The following is an 18,348-nucleotide window of genomic DNA, read 5'->3' as shown; positions in this document are numbered from 1 at the left end:
GACGGGGCTAATAATTTTAAAATATTCTCTTACACACAATTGAAGCCAGGTTAAAAAATGAACCCAATCATATTTTACTTCTTCAATAAAAATAGAAGGATCTATATATAAAATTACCAAAAAGAAAAATCGTTAAGTCTTCCAAGTAAGCATCACACACCAAATAGTTGTCATATACTCAAGGAAAGTTATCAGAAATTAGTAGAAATTTCTCTAAATATCTAACACAGAATCTTCTCTATTTCCTATTTTTATGCCATTGCTATTATTAAGGTTTTTTTTTTTATTATTAATTTTCCCTTAAGAATATCTGATGACTCTGCAATTGATGCTTAGAAATTCAGTATACAAAATTCATGCTTCTCCTATTATCAATTATATATTTTATCCAAAAAATAAACTGAAATCAAATCCTTTATAATAGTGATAAAAATTGGTTTTATTGTATTTTCCATAGATAGAAAGAAGGTTTTTGGTGAAAATTTTCATTGCAAAGATAATCTACAACTGAATCGGTAACAAACAAAATTTAACTTTAAAGGAGTCAAGTATGACATCTGAAACTCAATTTCATAAACATTCAAGATTAGTGAATTTTGGTAGGAAGAAAAGACTAACAGAAAGGAAAAAGACACCTTTTTAACATAGAGCAACTTAGAGGTTTTTTGTTTTTTTTTTTAATTTCTTTGGGAAAACACACAGTATAGTTACTTTTTAAAAAGTCTTTTAAGGAAGACTTCAGTGTTTCAAATCAAGTAGACTTCAGACTAAAATATATTTTTAAATTTGCGAAGAAATCGAAGTGTTAAAAATAGTCTTCTCCTTATTTATTTAATTTCATATTTAAGGAAACATTTGACAGGTAAGTTAACAAAATGCAAAAAAAAAAATGTTTACCTGCATTTTTATATAATAAATTCTAGATCTATAAAAAATTTCCTGGTTTTACACAAAGGCCAACTTTTGACCTTCATTGATCCATTTCTATGTTAAAAAAATATAGTATCAAATCTTTCTCCCTCCCCCCCAAAAAACTAGAAGAAATATTTTAAATTGTGAGTGTGTGAATGTAACTATGCATATTCTCAAGTGTACAAAGCACACAAACATCACTTTTCTGGAAAAATTATTTTCATCATACTATAAACTTCTCTTCCTCTACATCTGGACATTTCAAAATAGTCTTTGGTATTACTAGTTATTGTGCTTTGAAATGGAAACTTAAGGGATTTCTGTAGCAGTGCTACATAGACATTTTAAGATATAAATAAGAAAAAAATGCACTTGGAATAAGTTACAATTAGCTGCTTTTGCATAATTTTCAAAAACTACAGTGTATGCCTAGTCACAGTTTTATGAGAAAGAATATCTCCTTTTTCAACTCCTTAATTTTAAGGAACACTTAATCATTTTGGTTAAAAATCCATTTTTGGAGTGAGTCTGATGGATTGCATGACACTAAGCTTGGATGCTCTCCACTTGCTGAAAGGCACATCTTAAAGAATGGATTATACAGAAGTTGGTCCTAGAATAAAAAGAAATAAAACAGACATTAAGTTTCAAGACTCAGGGTTAACTGAGAAATATAAAAACACTTCAAGGTCTCATGGAAGCTTAAGGTAGACTTAACAGAATAAATATATACCATTCTTAACTTTTAATCTTTCTAAGATCTACTATGTTTAATTAAATCTTGTTGGTTTTTGGTGTAGGCAACGCAATTTATGCCACCGATGTTCAATTCAAAGAAGGTGCTATATAAATGTTCTAACATTACACAAAACAATGTGCAGGTAAGAATTGGAAGATTCCAGCTAAGCTTTAAAACATATGCTTAAAAACAGGGGGGAAAAAAACCACCTTTCACGTATCCCCTCAAATCTAGATTCATGAAAAAGTACAAAAAATGGGAAGGAAAGTATCAGTTTAGGTAAGAAAAGTATGACTGTCACAGGCATTATAAGAAACTCCAGAAAAACAAATATGAACAACTATTATTAATAATCCACAGAAAGCTGATCTGCATAAATCATGCTCTAAGACATTTTACAACCATTCTGCTCTAAGAGTATTTAATTCATTGATACCTTCTTTCTTAACATAAAGTAGAGATACATAATGACAAAGTTAACAAAGACAAAGAAATTCTGATGGATGACATTAATGTACTGTTTCATATATTTTCCCAGATAAGCAATAGAGCTACTCAGAATAATTATATAGAGGGGTGAATTAACTGCAAGGAGGTACCTTCTGGATCTCCCATATCTGTTCTCCAATGGCAACTGTTTTGTGACCTTTGTAGGCACATGCCTTCAGCTGAACAGCACCTAGAGCAGCATGAAGACATAATTCCTTCTGGATGTTATGCCGAATTTCATGTTGGGCAGAATATTCAAAGTACTGTGAAAGGAAGAATGCTGTTATTGACAAAAGCACCCTATATCCTCAGCTGCAAAACTGTCAGTAAAAAAAAAAAAAATCAGCAACTCACTGAAAAATAGGTATCATAATTACAAACTGAGTTTGGGGAACAGAAAAGATTATGTCCTTTCTCCAGCCTATCACCAATAATTACTTAATTAAGAAGGTACTATCTTCCTCCCCATGTCAGAAATTGGATTCTAGGTAGGATGGAGACTAGAACAGGTATGCCATAGAAAAGAGCCTGGAAACTTTTAGCAAGCCCATCATTCCTTTTTCTCCCCACAAGTGTTCCTTCCCTCTTATTCATCTCAATTAATAGTACTTTCATTTGAACTAGTAGTATTTAAACACACTCTTGGGAATTCCCTGATGGTCCAGTGGTTAGGCACTTTCACTGCAGTGGCCCAGGTTAAGTCCCTGGCTGGGGAATTAAGATCCTGCAACCCTCATTCCATGGACCAAAAAAAAGGGGGGGGGGCAGTTTTTCATACCTCAGTTCCTTTGCCTGTAAAAGGTAATTTAATAGCTCTTAGGTGGCGCTAATGGCAAAGAACTTACCTTCCAATGCAGGAGAGGTAAGAGACATGGTTCTATCTCTGGGTCTGGAAAGGGCATGGCAAGTATTCTTGCCTGGAGAATCCCACGGACAGAGGAGTCTGGTGGGCTACAGTCCATAGGGTCATAAATAGTTGGGCACGACTAAAACTGCTTAGCACACAAGTGCACACATAGGGTTATGGCTATAAATAGGTTAATATGTGTAAAACGTTTAGACCAGTAACTGGATGTGGTAAGCATTCAATTCATTTTTAGCTGTTGTTACTATTATTGATGCTTCTCTCTCTCCACATATCCAATTAACTGGCTCCTTAGTCTTCCTAAATCTTCCTCTCAGATGCTACCATCCTACCCATCCTTACTTCCACACCCTCATTTCTCTTGTTCAGGCACTCAAAATCTCTACTGCAACACCTCCACATGTGCCTCCAACTTCCGCTCCTATAACACAATCCAATCCGCTGCCGGTTTGTCTTTTGTAACATAGATTTGATCCCTTACGTTCCCTGCTTAAGTGAATCACTACTGTTGCTAAGATAAAGCCCATACTTCTTAACTGGTCTGTGAAATCTTCCACTTTCAATCTTACATCAACCACTGTCCCAGTTATGCACTGCTCCTTTCACATAATCCTACCAATGCAGGACGTGTGTATCCACAACTCCAAGACTGCTTTACAGTGCTCTCCCTGGAATACCTCCCTGGATGCTTTTCTGCCTAGCTAACTCCCTTTGATGCTTCAAAAGTCAACTCCAATATTACCTTCCTTCTTTAGTTTTCCCTGAACTTGTCCTGTGCACAAACTTACACTCTCCTCAGGGTTCCCAGAGTCATCAGAGACAACTTCCACAGCACTCTATTAGAATTATGGTGTAGCTAGCTGACTTCACTGTAGACCAAAGTCAGGCAGTGTATCTAGTAATGACATCCATTATAAATCAAATATTTCATAATGTTGACATTCCAAAGAGAAAATGAGTGAACATAATTGATTTTCAATAGGGAAGTAATTAGTCTTAGCACTAATATTTATTGAGCCCTTATTATGTGCTAGGCAGGGACTGTTCTAAACCCTTTACGTGTATTAGAGTAGGCACTCCACAAACATTAGCTGAATTAATCTTGAGTTCCCCTGGCCTTAGCCTCATGCTTAATTTATCTCCTTCCACAAATATAGTATCAGTCATTTTTATAACTGATAGCTCTTCAGATGGAGACTGAAAGCTCTTCAGATGGAAAGAAGGAAGACTTTCTTTCTTCAGATTGAAAGAAAATGGGTTTAGATCAGGAAAACAACATTCTGTCTGTGCTTTAAAAAAGATAAACTTTAGGACCTCAAAGATGATGAGAAGGGCTGACCAGTACTTTACTTCACTCATAATGTTTTTTAAAAAAACATTAAAAGGGAAGTTATAAGGAATGGAAAACAGTTGAAGATACTTAGCCAAAGAGTATGCAATTAGCTAGCTGAGAACACTGGAGAGACTTTATCTTAGAACCAGGACAAAAGCACCGGAAGAGAAAGGGGAAGAAGGGCTTGTGTAACAAAGTGGTAAGGGATTAAACTGCACTCTGCACTACAACAGTATTTAGTCGATTTATTCACATAATCAAAATACTTGTTTTTCATTTGGCATAGTTAAATACCACTACAATGGAGTTTTCTGCTACAAAAAACATCATTATCTGTCAAGAGAGTAGAAGGAAGCCTGAGGAAATGACTAAGTTAGATGATATCTCAGAAACATCTACCACTCAAGGAACCACAATTCCTAAACTAGTGCTTGACTGAAAATAACATTTAAAGTAAATAAATCAAAATAAAATCAATGGCCATGTCAGGGCAATAGAAACCAGTTATCTTAAAATATAAACCAGAAAATATTATTCTTCCACTCAAAACCCTCAGATGGCTTCTGTCACACTGGGATTAAATCCACGATCTTAACATGGCCAGTGAAGTCCTATATGACCAGGCCCCTAATCCATGTCTCTGACCTCATTTTCCACCCTCTTTTCCTAGACCACTCTAACTCTACTCCAGCCACACTGGCTTTGTGCCCGCTCCATTTACCTGCCACTGGGCCGCTGGCTTTGGGTCCCTCTGCCGAGATGCTCTCTTCCTAGGACATGGTTCCTCTCCTAACTCCTACAGGCCTCCAGGCTAAGGTCACCTTCTCAAAGTGGTCTTCCTGAATCTCCAAAAATAACTAACCCCACACACACATTATTTCCCTACCCTATTTTTATTTATACCTAAAATTACATATCTATTTTTTCCTTTCCTTTTAGAATACAAACTTCACAAGACAGAGACTTGGTCTTCTTCACTACTATAAGGATGTGACTTACTTTATAGACTGTCAAACAAATACTTGTTGAAAGAATATGTGAATTATTTAACCATTCCAAAATTTCTAAAAGATGCCCCATGATATTCATAATTTAAAAATTATTTTAGAGACAGAACTATAAAAATATCTTTATAGCAATGATAGGAGAAAAACAGAACAGTGTATAAAATATATCTTCAATTTTTATGGTAAATAGATGTAATGCTATAGGAACCCTGAAATAAATTTATAAATATTTACACTTAGTGGTAAAGAACCTGCCTACCAATGCAGGAGACTTAAGAGACGCGGGTTGATCACCAGATTGGGAAGGTACCCTGAAGAAGGAAATGGCAACCCACTTCAGTATTCTCGCCTGGAAAAATTCCATGGATAGAGGAGGTTGGCAGCTGCAGTCCATGGGGTCACAAAGCAGTCAGACACAACTGAGCACACACACACACATTTAATGGTAAGATTTTTACAAATGAGGAAATATTTCTCATTGCTCCAAACCTTAATTTTTACTTGGATAGTCCTGTGTTATTTTCAAAAAAAGGCAACTATTTGTATAATTATTTTTTTCTTTTAAAATATGGTGTGTAGGGAAATTTCAAAATAGGAAGATATATACTCATACATCTATGTATATGTATATACATGTAAGTCTGTATATATCTATGTGTATCTCCATCCTATTTCATAATTATATCTAACCATCAAGCAATGGATCTTATTCCCTACCTATAGCTTTTGGGCATCAGCATCATCTACCTTCAGTAAGTAGACTGATTGGTTTGGATGAGTAAGCATTGGAACTGAATTAAACTGAGGCTGAGTAGAAAAAAACATGGAAGTATATGGACTGGGAGATAAACTGGCCCTTTCTTCTTAAAACTGATATCATCAAAGTTCCATCCTGTTAACACAGGGCATCATGAGTATTCATTAATAATACCATGAAAATCCTCTATGCACATCTTGGACTCTATACCAAAACACTTGCAATCCTGCCCTCCCCCAAAAGACATACCAGCTCCTCTCCTGAGGACAATCTGTTCTCACTCCCACCAGCTATTTCACTAACCCTTACGTGTACCTTTCAAAAAATGTTCCCAAATGTCACCTTTCCCAGGCAAATGTATGGACACCCTAATTCTGATGCCCTCCTCCATACCCTCAGAGCACTCAAAGCTTTATCCCAGACCTTACCATCCTGACTGTAAATGCCAGTTTTGAAACAGCTATTTCCTGAAGGAGCTGGAATCTAAATTGCTTGAACCCAGCAGTGTACCTGGTATGCAGGGGTCACTTAGTGAATTTGTTGAATTAACAACGGAGAGAGAGTCTAATCTTCCAGGAATTAACTTGTAAAAGGCTAGAAAAGGAAGCTAAAACCTGGAAATAATATTTTAATATGTTCTCTATCCATAGTGACATATGACATTTTAGTCTTAATTAGTAAAACAGAGAAAAGGGTAGTAACAAGCAAAGATGTCACCAATCAAGAAGAATCAAGAACATACATATTTTTTTAAAAATCTGTTGAGATAATATTGTAGCCCACAAAAGTACAGTATGAACATGATGTTATTTGCTGTCTAATCCAGTAAAATATAGCCTTTATGTATAATTTAGCAAAATCACCATGCTAATAGTCATGCAACCTTAAAGGTTCACACAGAAGATCCTGTTTTTGTTTTTGTTTTTATTTCAGATGGCATTATTCTATTATATTCTCATTTGCCTTTCTACTGAATGGGTAAGCAACCTCAAACTGTTTTCAGAGGTAGAGTGAAAATCAAAATAAAGTACTCTGCAACTTCAATATTAATTGCCCAACTTACTCTAAAAGTATTTCACATACCAGTTTACCTGAACATGAAATTGATATATGGGTTCTGAAAGACATGCAAGAACTTACTTGTGGTTGCAGGTACTAAACAGAAGGCAGGATTTTTCGTGCAATGCTCACCTGATTTCCCCCAAGTCCATGACACGTGTACAGAATCAATGGTTTGCCTCCTTGGTTATTCTCTCCAACATCCAGACATAGAGGCCGACCAACACTTTTAATCTAAAGGGAAATTTTCAAGTTATAAATTTTTAAAAAATCTACGTGGTTTATATATTTTCTCAACTAATTTCTGAAAGTGGTGTTAATGTAAAACTCTCAAAAGCAATAAACCAGAAAGTATTACAGCATTTTTCCTTGAACCACATAAATATTGGTGGCAAAGAGTATACCAAATAAAAAGGAACAGGAAAATACTCACATATCCAGATATAACAGGATTAAGGTCTGGCACATACACTTCTGGATAAATATTGTTCAGATACCACGTAAAATTTTTACACTGAAGGCGGTGCTTTATTTCAAATCTTTTTGAAAGATCACCAAATGATTTCTGGAGGAAGATGAGAAGTGAAGGGGAATGCATAATTAAAACAGCACTGATGAAGTACTTCAAATGCTATTATTTGTATTTACATTAGGTCTTTAAAAAAAAGAAATTCTGGGCCAAAATGTAATATGCAGTTTAACTACAGTCACCATTCATTCGGGCAACAAGTATGCCTGGCCGCTCACTTCTGGCTTCAAAGAGAATCAAGGGCCACTGCAGTGCTGGCCTTGTGCTATTTTATTCTTCCTTTGTGCCACAAACCTCTTTCATGGGACAGAGATCCTAAATGAAATGCTGAAAGCAAAAAATGGTAGTGGGACATTTGAAATGTATCCCAGTTTTGTACACTAAAGTGATCTATAAGTGAGGTGTGAGAAACAGCGCCAATGTACCATGTAATGTACATCTCTTCTCCAGTCAAGACCACAAAGATAATAATAATTTTTATACTTTAGGAATATTTTTTTCTAGTTTTAAGGGTGCTGCTTACTCCTAATAATATCTCCTAATTATATCCTAACAATAACAATGTTTTAGTAGAAAAAGTCAAGTTTTTAATCAACTGTATTTTATTTCCCTTTATCTTATTTAAAAAGGAATAAGAAAATATTTTTTAAAAGCACTTCTAAATTGAAAAGGTATTTGATATAGGCAAAATTTTAAAGAAAAATTATGAGTACCTAGATATGTGTAAAAGTAAATACTCAAGCGTATCAGTTCAACTAACAAAAATATTTTCTGTGCCAACTTCAATGTTTTGAACCCAGGGAGGGGTCTTAGCAAAAGGTAGGAAACTCTAAAGGATTTCTGGGTAGCTTATATATTTTATCATGTAGGTCTATTTGCCCTAGGTAAAAATGGGTTTTCTGGGTCACTTGCCACTTTGTGGGTGACAAATCATAAGCGGTATGTAGTATCCACTCGCCTGCTTAGCCAAGTACCTTATACAGTATACAAACTACCCCACTTGTGTCGGTGGCCGCGGGTGAAGGGCTAGCAATCCAGTCCAGTACTGCTCTGATATTGCTTGGTACTGACATGTTATAGGGAGATACCAGAGACCAGAGAAAAAGACAAATGAGGGGACCAGATCTTTATGACATCTGAGGTGCTGATGCCCTTTAATCCCAATATATACTTCCTTACGAACTGGCACGGTTTCTTACAAAGAATTGGATGCCATTTACCAAAGCATGTCCTTAAACTGTCTAGTTTAGTTACCACATCCAATATTGAAACTGTTGGGACTCAATTCTAAATGTATTAGGCATGATGATTCTACAGAGCTTTTATCTAGGACAGGTCAATAATAACCATAGTGCCATGCCTTTGTTAGTACTTATTTCCTTATTTCACAGCTGTTTTGGGAGACAGGTAAGTATTTTATATCAAGACAGGGAAGGAGAGAGAAGAAATGTGGTGGAGCATACACTCCATGTCTGGTCAACCTGCCAATCACCCTATAAAGTACCATGATCATTTTATAGTGTCAAGGGGCTTTGCCAAAGTCACCCTTCCAGAAAGTGGAGCCAGAACTGGAAACAAAAAAGCTCGATATCTTGGTTCATTCTGCCACATCTGACACTGTCTCTCTAATTCAAAATGCCACTTAGCACCTTGATTCAGGAGTTAATCACATCACCTAAAACCAGTTGAAAGCAGTTCCACTTAATCTTATTTTCATTAAGTAAAATATTGAACCAAAGCAGTCACAAAAACTAAATATCTTTCACGTTAAAAAAAAGTAACATCAAGTAGAACGCCTCAATTTAAAAAATTATTTATTTTTAATTGGAAGAAATTGCTTTACAATATTGCATTGGTTTCTGCTATATATTGCCTCAGGTTTTAAATGCAGTTTATTTGACTTAAAAAAAAAAGAGAGAGAGAGTGTAGAGAGAGAAAACTGGCATCAGTTAGTTATACATTTTTGAGTTAAAAAGACCAGCTTCAAAAATAATTCCTTAAAAAATGTTTTATACTTGAGTTGACTCAAACAAATCCAAGGACATGTGAACTTCTGTGGATTTTTATTGTTAATTGTTAGTTCTAACTTACTTGTTTAACAATTTTTGCTGCATCCGTGTTTCTCCTATAGAATATTTCCTTGTATTCATCCATCCAGACTTCTGCAAGGCGAACTTGGTTGCGAGCAATCACCTGAGTGCCTTTTGGGAAGGTATGAGGGCTTTTGCTGCGAAAAACATGTCCAACAACAGAGCAAGGCATAATCTCCAACTGCCCACCACATTGCCATACCTGATAATTAATGATATTTGTTTAAATTTACAGTATTTTAGGAAAATCAAAGTGTTGCTTTTAAGTTCACCTTTAAGATACTAATAAAAACAAGAGATTTATTACAGCTTTACAAACAGCTTTCTCTTTTATCTCTCTTTACAGCTTTCTCTGTTCCCTGCCAATTCAACTTAAGTTCTTAAAGAACTAGCATTAGGCAGTACAGACACTAGAGACCAAAAAAGTAAACATATTTTCAGAAATTACGTTAACAGAATAGTGATTTCAGATCACTCATAAAAATAAATTCTGAAATTTCTTTTTTTTTTGGTCAAAAAATATGCAAGTTCTCTAGTATTCACAGAAGACCAATGGCTCTTCTGCATTTGACTTCCACAGCAGATTTGGAGTAAGTGGGCCCAAACTCTACCTCTTGAACATTCAATTTTGTGATCAAGAAAACGATTCCAGACAGTCATTTTTCCAAAACACAACCTATTAAACTTTGTCATTATATATATTAAAAAATATCATGCCATTTAAGAGGGTCAAAAAACCTTATTTGCTTTAACTCTAAATAAAATGGCAAATCGCTAAGTCAGTACCTGCTCACTTAGATGTCTTGACAATCTGTTCTGCCATAAATGAGAAATCTAAACATCATGTTTAATAGTAGGTGCTAACATTAGGGCTGTGATCACATTCTCTCTTTTAAGCAAGTGAGAAAGCTTAGTGATGTGTTCAGTTCAACTGTGCTTGAGATTCAACATGTGCTGGGAGCTGGGAATACTCAAATGAATAAAATAAGACCCCTGCCCTTAGGCCACTCAAACTTGGCTAAGATAATCATTGCCATTATATGATGAAACCAGAGCCAAAACTCAAAACTTTCAACTGTTAGTTCAGTTCTTTTTCTACTACAGTCCAGCCTAAGTGATGAGAAATGAATGACAAAGCTATTGAAAAATATGAACTTATGAAATCAAATACATACATGTAGAGATCTAAAACCTTTGTTTTATTTCTCATATTAACTTTTAATATGTATAGAAAAAAAGCTCATTTAATCCAAAGAGTTAAATTCAATGTTCTTTAAAATTATATGTAAATGTTTTTCCATTCTGACTCCCTTGATAGTCAACCAATTTCCTGAAGCACTAGATTTAATTATATTTATCTTGGCTGGAATTCAGTAGCTACAAGTGCATTAATTGGTGTTAGTGCCTGGACACAATCATTTAACTGATTCCTCTTGTTACACTGGCAGCAATGAATAAATACGAATAAATATAATAAGCTACATTTTAAAAGAAAATATATTGATTCTAAAATTTCTAACAATTTAAGAAAGCACAAAAAGTAAAGACTACATACATCTATGATAATCTGTATCAGCCAACTAGAAATATATGTTTCATTGTTTAGTATGTGAGCTATATTTATAAACTTACTCTGAAAGACATTTCTATATTTTCACCTCCCCAAATTTCCATTTCTTCATCATAAGTTCCAATATATTCAAAATAGTCTTTTGATATGGAAAAAAGGCCTCCTGCAAAAGTGGGTGTTCTGAAAAATAATCCATTGTCAAACTTTGTTACACAACCAAATAAGAAAAAAAGAACTATTTTAAGAGCAACTGAATCAAATTTACAAATAAAGAGAGATCACAATTTCAAGGCTTTATACAGATTAATAAAAACTAAAAATGCAATCTTCAAAGTCAAGTTCTGGGGGATGGGGAGGAACTGGTAAGTATCCTTCCCTAGCAGAGCAAAATTATTTTGTCTTTTAACTAAACTTAAAGATTCTTAAGTAATGATTATAAGGAAGACATAGAGCTCACTTAATTCTACTTCCTACTAGGTAAATTGTGTATAAGCAAGTCCATAAATAAAGTACTTTTTTATTCCTTCCATACAGAATATTCTTTATTTTTGTTAGTGTGAATCACCTTGGTGGAAATTACTGTAAAAAACAAAGAATGCATAGACTTTCAAACAACTGACTATATATAAGACTTTGAGAGCAATCGTCTTACTTGATTGGATATGTCTCATCCTTCCTTCTTTGCTTCTCATGATCGGGAAGTGTTTCCCAGCCAAATGAAAGGCTCCAGTCAAAATTCCCACGGTTATGGTTACTTCCATAAGGAGAAGGTTTGTTGAATTCAAACGTGTTCAAATCTATGGATGCAATATCTGGGCTCACGACAGCAGTGTAGTTCTCAGCTATTCTGGCCAACAAAGGTTCTAACCAACCGTAGAAACACTCACCTGGAAAGAATACAGCTTTAATCAATTCAACAAAACACTCCAGGTTTTTTTTTTTTTCTTTTTGTATTTTGGAAGAGAGTTTGCAGAGAAATGAGAATATCTAAGTCATTATTATTATTTTGAACATTTATATAAGGGAGATTTCTTAAAGGTTTCTTGTAATGAGATAAGGGTAGGATAAAAAAAAAAAGCAGGCAAGATTAAGTATAGCTAAGGAGTGACTTTGATGGGGAGGGAGTGACATTTTTTGAACCTTAGAATGGAAGTAAAATGATACTGATATATTTAAGTTTCACACTGTGTATTTCTCTTTAAAATGGACTATGAATCCAGGGTGACTTTTTGCTATCCCAGGGATGGGGGAGCCTGGTGGGCTGCCGTCTATGGGGTCACACAGAGTCGGACACGACTGAAGTGACTTAGCAGCAGCAGCAGCTCCAAAAATATTCTGATTTCCTTAAACTTGTCTCCTTGAGTAAGGTATAGAAATGGAAATCTTCATTTCTCTGACAGGGTTGCAGGAGAAAATAAGTAAAGGAATCAGAATATTCTGATTTTAGCAATTGGAAAAGAACCATTCAAACCAACTCAGCACTTCACAGGGGATGAAGGTGTGGCACAAAAGGTCGGATTCTGGCCCCAGGCCAGGCTCTCACATCGCACACAGACTTCAGGGGATATGGCATGTGCAGTCCTACTCAGGACTTTTCATCATCAAGCCATCCGCAGTCATGGCCCAGGAGGACCCTCAGACAAATCTGCCTGAAGGGGAAGAATGCCCAGTCTGATATTACTGTAATTTTGGAACAGGAGAAGGAATACTGGAGAAGGGGCCATTTCCTTTTGAAAACACCTCTCTTGGATTACCTTTAGACTTTTCTTAAATGCCTGGTATTGAGAGAATACCGGATGTGAAAGCTCTAAAGAGACTCAAGCAAATCCAAAAGCCCTTCTGTAACAATTAGTGTGTGCTCAAAACCATTTGCTTGGTCAAACAGCACCTGAGGGCTGGCCAATCCAAAGCTAAACACTCATACACAGAGTAAAACTCAGGAAGCTTGGAGCTCCAGGGACTATGTGACATTTAAGTAATATCTATGGTGAACATTAAACATTGACTCTAAAAATAGTCTTCAACTACTGTATTTACAATCATTGATGCTGGAGAAAAAATTAAAATACAAAGAAAAAAAACCCCAGCAGCAACAAAAACAAACAAAAACTAACAACATTCATGGGAAACACACAGGAAGCTATGAAGGGACACCTCTCAGTTGGCACAAGAAGGACTTTATGAATCTTTGAAGGGGAAAGAAAAGAAACAAAACTTTCACTCACTTTAAAGTGTAATAATCAAGAATGATAAGGAAAAACACTTTTTTTTTTTAAATACAAAACAAGCATCTGAAAAACTGTTCCAGGCATGGATAACTCACTGGGGAAGGTGGTCACTGGAAGACATAAAGTTAAAGAACCTCAAATACAAAGGAGGTAAGATCTTTAAATAAGTGAAAGGAATTTCCTACCCAGAGCTATAATCTGCTTGTGCTATCACTGCTATACTCACCAGTTGGAAGCGATGTTGAAGAAAATGCTATTAGGCATTTAAAGAAAAGCTTTCCTTACCTTTTGAATTAGAGGGAGGGAGAGGGAAAATGGTACAACTGTGTTTCTCTGTGCATACTTACAGTGAGCATCTAAAAATGTGAGCGTTTCAGCTGTTGCTACTGTTGCTCCTAGCAACCTTGCAGTGATCAGACCTTTTCTCTCTTTTTGTCTGACTATTTTTACAATAGAAAATTGTTTTATATATTCCTCTAGTTTATCATGCAAGTACTCTGTAAGAGAAAAAAATCAAGATTAACTCATTTCTAAGTTTATTTCACATGTAACATGAAAGCTAAAGAAAGCACAAGGCAATGATTCCTCTGTGTGTATAATCTTAACAGTTGTACACATCCACCCCTTAAGATAAAAAATATTACATCCTTAACTCTACTGAAAAAACTACATATACAAACCTTAACTTTTGGATGATTATAATGCATGACATTATAACACATAGACATCCTGTCCGTGTCATGTCAATAAATACAATGTGTTTGGGAGGAGTGAGAGACTTCAAATGGAATAGACCCCAGGAGTTAAGAACACTCATTTAGAGGCCAGAGAAGAGAGACAAAGGAAAGAAAGAAACTGAATTTGGCCAAAAAGATATTTGATTCTCTTTTTAAATTTTTTTAAATTCTTTTTAAAATTGGTATTTAAATCTGGAAATTTATAGAAAAATGTGAAGTCTCAAAAAAATTCTCTGACATTTAGTCAGTGGTCAAAATAACTTTAAGACCAAAATCTTGAGAAAAATACAAGTAGAAAAATGCAGGGCTACAGTAGTTTGTGAATATTTCTACAAAGAGTCAGCAAAAAAATTTTGAAAGCTCTAGAGTCTCCTGACACAGATTTTTTCCAATAAAAATATGAAGGAAGAAAAGGGCATGCAAATCAGTAATGAGGTTATAAGCAGGGAAAATCTGAGTTATGGGTGTGTAATTTAAGATCTCAGTATTCCTATTTGGATGACATACATACTAAGCAAGAGTTAAAATAATAGGTAAAAGAAACAAATGTCAGTCAAGTTACTCAAGTGTTGTCCATATTTTTAAACAACTCCTTAGGCCTGTTTTTTTCACATTAAATGCTCGATTTTTTGTTGAATATATCATGTAGTTCTCCACGTGGCCTTCTTGGGCCATCACACAGACTCAAAAAGACTTGGGAATATTGAGAATGCCCGGAAGCCTCCTGGGTAGATGTTTGCTTCTGCCAGATTTCAGAAGCAATTGGAGGTGACTTTGACTTTATCTGTAATTATGCACATTTTTTTTAATTCTCCTGTGGTTCAGAAAGGATAGTTGCTTATTTAAAGCTTAAACATTCATGAAAGAGGTAAGAGTCTAGGAATAACATTTGGGGAAAAGTAAGTGTTATCTAAACATTACTATCTCAGAGTAACAGATTAACTTTTTTAACACCTTCTAAGTACCTCAAAATTAATTCTCTGAAAGACAAGTAGGATTGTAATTTGTCTTAAAAAAAAATATAACCATAGATATTTCTGCTTTAATGATAAATTCTCAAAGCAGAAACTTATAAAATAGAAACATTTCAAATATCTTTACAGGAATCGATTTTTTAAATGGAGTCACTACAGATTCCTTCAATAAACCCTCTCACTGTTCACAAGTTAAGAAATTTTATTCACCCACAACTTTTGAATTTCCTGTAAATTCTTACCTGCCTTTTAAATTTAACCCCCATCCACACTCCTAATTTTATGAATTTAAAAACACAAAACCATGAAGTCAAATTTCCTGGGTCTGATATATAGCACCATTACTTTTAGCTATGTGAACTTAGGCCAGTTATTTTACCTTTCTGTACCTCGCTTTCTTTATCTATAAAATGAGAATAATAGGATTTACCCTCATAGGGGACTGTTGGGAGGATACAATGAAAGATCAGTTATACAAATAAAATATTTAAGACAGGGACTAACTAGCACATTGGGCTTTCCTGGTGGCTCAGACAGTAAGGAATTCACCTACAATGAAGAAGACGCAGGTTTTATGCCTGGGTCAGGAAGATCCCCTAGAGAAGGAAATGGCGATCCACTCCAGTATTCTTGCCTGGGACATCCTATGAACAGAGAGAAGCCTGGTAGCCTATAGCCCACGGGGATCACAAAGAGTTGGACACAACTTAGCAACTAAATAACAACAAAACTAGCACATGGTCTATGCTTTGGAAACGCTCATTATATTTTGTTTGGTGTCACTGGGTTTTAGCTATCTGTTAATTGATAACCCACATATTCATGCTTTTCCATCGAGCAAATTGAAGTCAGGGACTATGGTTCCTACTTCACAAGTTCCTTTACCATAACTAGGGATACATTTTCTACAGTGGGTACTCCTTGGATAGTTCTCTGACTGAATCCAATAAGACAATTACACTACTATGCAAAGATAGCGCTTTGTCAAGAAAATATTTCCAAATCTATTGTTGATTGCTATAAAGAATTACAAAAAAAAAAAAATTAAGACACTTTAACCAAATAGCCCTGCCGTTCCAGACTAATCTAAAGATATAATTCAAAAAAAGGAAAATAACATAAGCATAAGGATATCTATTGCAATATCATGTTATAGTAAGACTAAAGGGTAAACAAATTGTATGGTTAAGCAAAACGTATCTGGTTCATTACTGTCATTAAAAGTAAGTTTTGAAGGTAACAGAAACAGGCTAATAACAATGTGATGTGAAAATGTCAGATTTCAAAACTGGATTTCTTTCATGGGTATAATTATATAAACATTATATATTTATTTAGATAGTGATTAGGAAAGAAAAGATTAAAATGGTTGAAACAGAAAGATTATAAATGGATATCATCCTTTATTCTGATTTCCTTTCACTATTAATCTTGCTGTGCAATTAAATAATATAAGTTACTTTCAACTGAAGGCTTACTAGATGTAGCCTTACTGTGTCCCTGTTGTCCGACTTCTTCAAAAATCAACAAAATAAAAATTATCTGAGAAAAGAGTTCAAGAAACCAAAGCAAAAGATTTCTAAAATAAAGTTCTGGATTTTTCTTTTTTTTTATGTAAAACACACAAGAGAACTTAATCAGATATCACTTAAAAATCCATGGACTTTGGTCCCAATAGATACAAAGAATTAGAAAAATACAGAACAAATCAAGCAATAAATAAAGCAACTGATTACAATCAGATGGTGAAGCAACCTGGCTCAGAGGATTAAAGATTCAAATCAGAAATCTGGATATAATGTAACTTGAATCCAGGGAACTTGAATAATAAAGCTTCTCTATTTGGTGGATAGGTTTTATAGCTAAGTCAAAGATCTCCGATGATGAGCAATCCTATTCCATCTGGATGTTAATTTAGCTCAATAATATAACCTCTATTCACTTGGGCTATTTTAGTTTAGTTTTATTTTGAAACCATAGGGATGTCTAGACTTGTATGTAGAAATATTTAAATAAACCAAGTTAATAATTTTGTGCTTTATCCACTTACTACCATGTCTAAAATCTGGATATATCTTATAATTAATTGATGACATATGACATAATAGGCAACTTTTTTCCTCCTCATGGTCTATAGCAATGGAAAAAAAAAGCGAAAGTGTTTGTGGCTCTGCTGCTGCTGCTAAGTCGCTTCAGTCATGTCCAACTCTGTGCGACCCCATAGATGGCAGCCCGCCAGGCTCCCCCTTCCCTGGGATTCTCCAGGCAAGAATACTGGAGTGGGTGGGTAACCATTCCTCTCTCCAGGGGATCTTTCCAACCCAGGGGTCAAACCCAGGCCTCCTGAATTGCAGGCAGATTCTTTACCATCTTCACCACCAGAGTAAGCCCCATAAAGTAATGATTTACCTAATAATAGATGGTGCTTGAATTTGATGGAAGAATGTCATCATCATTTTACGGATAAGGAAACTGCTCACTAGTGTTTCCAAAAAGCTGGAATTTGAGTTTAAGAAATCTAGTTCCAAACTTGGGCTCATTCAGGAATAAACTTTGCATTCATTGAAATAATCTGTACCTGTTTGATACCTAAAATATTTGTAATGTTTGAAAATTCAGCAAATTAGAGTATTTGTCCAATTATCCTGTGAGTCCAACTGACAATGTGTAACTTAGCAACTGACTATTGACTTGTAAACTGAAGTGAAAATTCATTAACGATTTTAGCTAGCTTTGTAAGTGGTATTAGAATATTTAAAAGAACCAAAAATAAAACAGGATGTGGTAACTCCTCAGTAATTTTTAACTACTCTTTTATATTATTTATTAATGTATTATTTATATTAATTCATCTAATCTTTAAAACAACCCTAGGAGTTGTATACTAATATATTTCTTCAATTCTAAACCATACAATTATATACTTTTTATAATCAATGGTATGTTAGTTTAATTGACTGTAAGGGTCTTTTTTTCTAATGATACATACACTAATAATGTATCTTACAATAAATTTGATGAAATATAACATTTTCCGGGTACTCTTTCTGCCCCCTTCT

At 34.9% G+C, this 18,348-nt stretch overlaps 1 protein-coding gene across 3 annotated transcripts in view; it reads right to left on the bottom strand.

Moving 5' to 3' along the window:
* Positions 1 to 414: 414 nt before the first annotated feature.
* GALNT3 (polypeptide N-acetylgalactosaminyltransferase 3) overlaps positions 415 to 18,348 on the bottom strand; it is a 53,248-nt gene continuing 35,314 nt past the window's right edge. For 2 of the 3 annotated variants that reach the window (XM_005202455.5, XM_010801996.4), the window contains exons 4-11: positions 13,926 to 14,075; positions 12,003 to 12,237; positions 11,413 to 11,530; positions 9,782 to 9,982; positions 7,595 to 7,726; positions 7,294 to 7,395; positions 2,251 to 2,403; positions 415 to 1,525 (exon numbers count right to left, since the gene is read on the bottom strand). In XM_005202455.5, the coding sequence (XP_005202512.2) occupies positions 1,403 to 1,525; positions 2,251 to 2,403; positions 7,294 to 7,395; positions 7,595 to 7,726; positions 9,782 to 9,982; positions 11,413 to 11,530; positions 12,003 to 12,237; positions 13,926 to 14,075 (1,214 nt within the window). In that variant the 3' untranslated portion in view covers positions 415 to 1,402. The remainder of the gene's footprint in view (positions 1,526 to 2,250; positions 2,404 to 7,293; positions 7,396 to 7,594; positions 7,727 to 9,781; positions 9,983 to 11,412; positions 11,531 to 12,002; positions 12,238 to 13,925; positions 14,076 to 18,348) is intronic. The other variant, NM_001192858.3, reaches the window with a different exon arrangement.

This window comes from Bos taurus, chromosome 2, assembly GCF_002263795.3.
Source record: "Bos taurus isolate L1 Dominette 01449 registration number 42190680 breed Hereford chromosome 2, ARS-UCD2.0, whole genome shotgun sequence".
Classification (NCBI taxonomy): Eukaryota; Metazoa; Chordata; class Mammalia; order Artiodactyla; family Bovidae; genus Bos; species Bos taurus.
This window is presented reverse-complemented; position numbering and strand designations above follow the sequence as displayed.